The sequence below is a fragment of the Phaethon lepturus genome, unplaced genomic scaffold (assembly GCF_000687285.1).
Source record: "Phaethon lepturus isolate BGI_N335 unplaced genomic scaffold, ASM68728v1 scaffold47636, whole genome shotgun sequence".
Taxonomy (NCBI): Eukaryota; Metazoa; Chordata; class Aves; order Phaethontiformes; family Phaethontidae; genus Phaethon; species Phaethon lepturus.
This window is the reverse complement of record NW_010549269.1, coordinates 1-4,712: the sequence shown is the minus strand read 5'-3', so window position 1 is coordinate 4,712 and position 4,712 is coordinate 1. Positions and strand designations below refer to the sequence as shown.

The following is a 4,712-nucleotide window of genomic DNA, read 5'->3' as shown; positions in this document are numbered from 1 at the left end:
GCTCTTCCCAGGTCCACTCGGTTTCCCAGTCTGACAATGAAGGACAAGAACAAGCAATTTTTGAGGCAAAGCCTTGAGGAAAGCAGCCAGAGAGGTGCGGTGGGGCAAAGGCTTCCTTAGCGAGAGGCTTTTCCTACCTATTTCTGTGAACTGCTCGTATTTGAAGGTTATACAGATGGCCGTCTGTCCGTAGGACTCCCCAGTAGCGGGATACCCATAACCATCCTCAGGGATGGGAGGGAACAGGGGCACGCTGTGAATCACCCAGAAGCCTTGTGATTTGTCCAAGAGCAGAAATCCTGTCAGAAAAAAGTTATTGCAAATGAATTAAGAGGGGGAAAGCCCTGAGATGATACAGCTGTGTCCTACTTCGCATTTGCTGCTGCAGACACCTCACTTCAGTGTGTTAATATCTACAGTAAACTGGCTCTAAAGTAGATTAATGGATTATAGGAGACACTAATACTGTATTAAAATTGCATTAATTCTCTCCTGCAATAGCCTAACTTAAACTGTCACCATGTTTCTTTTGGAAAAAAAAAAATATTTTCAAAACCTTTTCTCTTTTGCTGCTCAAATTTTGTCTTCAAAAAGTCTGATGATTTGGTGGCTGTGACCGTCTCCCCACTGCTCATTTTCCCTCCCTTCATATATTCACTGCGTAAGGGGAAACGGACGCCATCAACACCGTGTCTTCTTCCCCGGACCAAATTCTGCCCCACGGGGAAGCAGAGAGAGGGGCCATGCCTCCCGCCGCAGCAGGGTGCTCCGGGGAGACGCACGGCTCCCGAGCCCTCCCCATTGCTGAGCCTGGCCATAGGGCCCTGCAAAGTGTCTTCATCCCGAGGCAGGTTGGGCAAACCCATCTGCTTCCTCAGACCTTCCATGATCTTGGCAGCAGTTTCCTGCCCCAGAGAGACAGAGTTTGGAGGGGTTTATGTTTAGGGTGCCTTTCCCTTCCCATCTTGTACTGCTGCTGCCATTAGGCTCAGGATGATGTGGTCTGGACTCACTGAAAGGAGCTATATGAGTTTCGGCTCTTGAAAACCAAGGGGTCATAAGCCCTAAGAGTTCTTCAACACGGCATAGGCATAGCAAAACCAAAACAGAGGCTGCAGCATGTGTAACTATACAACAAACCGCACATCACGCAAATAATTCTCCAGTTTTGCCTTAGGCAGGAGTTTTAGATATGCAGAAAGACAAACAAACAAGCAGATGCTATCCACAACTTCAGAAAGGAGAAAATAGTAGCGTGGGACTTCCCCTGTACCTTTGGTATGTCCTCTTTTCCACTCGTCAGAGGCTGATTCAGGGACCTCATCGTTGTATATCGCATACGCGACGCTGTTCCTCTGCAGGAAAACACACATTTCTGAAACGTGACATTCAGTAAAAGGAAGGCATTTAAGTGAACATCTGCTGGGAACAGAAGAAAGAATTCCGGACTTCTCTGTGTGAACATCATGAGCCTAATCCTTCTCCCAATTCAGCTGACAGAGTCTCCACAGCAGTTGCAGTAAAATAAACCTGAAAACTCGGGTCTTAGGTTTATTAGGGTCCTGGTTAATAGAAAGTGGAAGTTCTCTCAATCACTGCAACAGCCCTTCCTCAAGAGGTCGAATATGCTCACTAAGACAATTTACATGGGTTTATTGGGCACTCGCTTGCAAAGACGTTCCCCCCTTGTTGTTTTTTGTGCTTCTCTCTGATTTAGCAACCAGGTCCAGTGAAAAAGTTTGCTGAGGAAAAATAGGTATGACGGGTGTTCTTATGAAGGACAAGCAATGAATGCGTTTTGCAAAATATTTGCATATGACCGCACCTTATTCCCCCTGAATAGAGAACTTCAAAGGACTTGGGACATGTTTCCCTTCCCGATGTACTTGGAGTTTGTAAACAGTTTATCACAATTACAGCAAGACCTGGAGTCGGACAGTTGACCGGATTGCCGATATTTGACTGACTTCTGGGAATCTCTTCTACATATAAGTTAATGGCACCCTACCAGTAGCCCACAGCAGCAATGCAAAGGCACACCCAGACTCCCAACAATATTACGCAGATGGTAAAAAAATAACTATAGGCAGATCTTGTGGTATTTTATAATCGCTTCACACAAATATAAATGAGGCGTTGGGGGGGGGCCTAACAAGCAGCGTATCGCTGCTGAAGCAGTCACAGTGATTCCAGGGGGAAGAGCAAAACCCAGAACTGATTTGATTTTTGAGCGTGAAACACGTGCACGTGGGAGGGCTTAGGATGGGTGTCTGTAATGGTCACCACTGGCCCTGGTCTGAGTTCACAGCCAGTTCACAGCTTCAGATGTTGCTCAACATGAATTGCAGAGAAGCAGCCAAAGGGACTATGTACCTTTTGATGGGCGATACTTTACGTGTATGAAAGGCTGGAGTAGAAATTAGGAGTTCGAGGATAATTTCTAATTGTAGCCAAAACTGCAAATAATCTCCCAGCTGTCAAGACGCTCCCCTTGATGTGCTTTAGTAGATCTCGTTGGTCAGGTCCGGCCATACCTCTACCTGCTTATTTTGGCTGGTTTCATTTCATTTGCATGTAATATCAAGTAAGCGTATAACAAAATGATAATTAAATGTCACTTGCCTCAGATTGGTATGTCTCGTACAGCTGCTTCAGTGTTTGTCCCAGAGCACCCTGTGTCATGTTGACCAGGTATTTACCGAGCTGCCACTCCGGAGCCAGGGTGTCCATGTACATGTATTCAAGCCCCAGCATGGCAATCTCCCCTTTGCCATGTTTCGGCAACTTGTAAAGAGCAAACCTGCAACAGTGAAGAGCAATTGGTTTTTTACAACCATCCTGTCTGAATGTGGGAATCGGTATCTCCTTCCCCCCTGAGGATTTAAGAGAAGGGTGACCCCGGGGATGCCTGCGCTGGAGGGGGACCAGCGCCGCCAGCGCGCGGCGCGGACGCCGCAGCCTCCAGCAGGTGACCCAGCGCCGGGACCAGCAGCAGTGCAGCAGCACAGTACCTGCTGCAGACAAATCTGTGCTGCTGCTTAGCAAGCAAGGGAGGCCGATTCGGCTCCAAACTCCTATTGCCGTGGCCAGGCTGCTGTTGGTACCCCGAAAGAATTTGAATTAGCCACCAAATCCCTATCGCTCCTGGTTCTGGTAGAGAACCTCAGGTCCCAAACTCACTCTGACATTCTCATGGTCAACCTAGACACCTCTTACCAACACATTTTTGTATTATATAAATATAACTTTATATGAAATAGATGGAATTATGTATTAAAATTATAAGAATACATAATGTTCTTGTCATGCATATTAAAACCACAAAATAAGTACAAAGTCGTGCGATAATGTTGTTCTAAAGCTACTTCTCATAACAGACTCGCACTCTGCTGAACTGTTGCAGACTGGATATTTGCAAACCATTAGCCAGAAACACAAATCTTTTCAAAATTGTGGAGTACTCATTATTGTCAGTAAATGGCTCAGTTCATACTAATGTCTCTGATGAAGTAAAGAGGTTTTCCCAGTGCAGAAGTCCATGGGATTAATTGCAATATAATTAATTGAGCCACTTTCTTTGAGTGCTGTACTTGAGTAACTTGTTATTTATGTCAACAGTAAGAACTGAGTGGCATTATTTTCAGTCCTATACTATTTACCAAAAACGCAGCCTGACTGTGCTTAACCTTTCAAGTATGTCAGGAGGAGCGAGCCTTGCCCAGTTGATATACAGTCTCAAGTTGGTCAAAAAAGGCACCTCCGAAAGCAGGTAAGAAGTGGCAGGAAAGCATTTTGCCAGAGGAGCATTTAATCCGTGCGAAACGTAGGAGTACGGGGAGAAGAGAAGCACACAGCACTGATGACCCTGGCAATCCACCTGCGTTGCCGCTGAGTGAGTGGTGCTCCTTAAACATCTCAGGAGAAACTGTCGCTGATCACAGACGAGCAGAGAGGGACGCGATTTGTATGGCAAGGCTGGGGCGAGCTGTCCGTGCGCGCGGAGTCACAGCGACCCATTTCTTTGAAACGAAGGTTTGGAAAGGAGGGGAGTAGCAGTAGTTACAGCAGTATGAGCTGATCCAGGAGTTAGTATACGAAGCTTTTCCAAACTGCTTTGAAACGTACTGGAAGATTTATGCTCTCGGGGTGTTCACAGCCTGGCACCTGACAAACGGGCGTCAGCAGGTACGCTTACAGAGGTGCTGGCACTTCAGCTATCAGTGAATCGCTTGCCAATTCCCAGCGGATACGTGTTTTGGCCCTTTCCGGAAAGCCAGCTGAGTGCCTCAGCAGCTGAAGTTGCATAAAAGTCTTCACTGCTATTTGTGCACAGGAAGTTTCCCAAGAGCTTAGGCAGTTGTGGGAGCAGACTGGGAGTTATTTTCCTGAGCACCAAGGAAAAGCAAATCCACTCATACCCAATTAGCGCTGTCACATTGTTTGCTTGTGACAGAACACGAACTGGCTACAAACGATCACATCTTAAATCCAATTAATCACATCTTACTTCTTAATCACATCTTTACTTCCCCCCCCAGACCCCAAACAATGCGCATCCATGGCTTCAGTCCTTGACTCAACTCTTCTCAGAAAGCAGAGTTTTGGCTTTTATTTGCATGAAAAGCTCCCCACAGAATACAGTGAGTTTGGGTGAGTAAAGGAAAGACTTTCTGCCCTCCCTAGAGAGCCGACCCTACGGCCGTTGGCTCCGG

General features: G+C 46.6%; 1 protein-coding gene across 1 annotated transcript in view; it reads right to left on the bottom strand.

Moving 5' to 3' along the window:
• DNASE2B (deoxyribonuclease II beta) overlaps positions 1 to 2,800 on the bottom strand; it is a gene marked incomplete at its 5' end in the record, with an annotated part of 5,292 nt that extends 2,492 nt beyond the window's left edge. The window contains 3 exons of the mRNA XM_010290211.1: positions 138 to 299; positions 1,274 to 1,355; positions 2,623 to 2,800. Of these exons, the coding sequence (XP_010288513.1) occupies positions 138 to 299; positions 1,274 to 1,355; positions 2,623 to 2,800 (422 nt within the window). The remainder of the gene's footprint in view (positions 1 to 137; positions 300 to 1,273; positions 1,356 to 2,622) is intronic.
• Between the last annotated feature and the right edge of the window lie 1,912 nt (positions 2,801 to 4,712).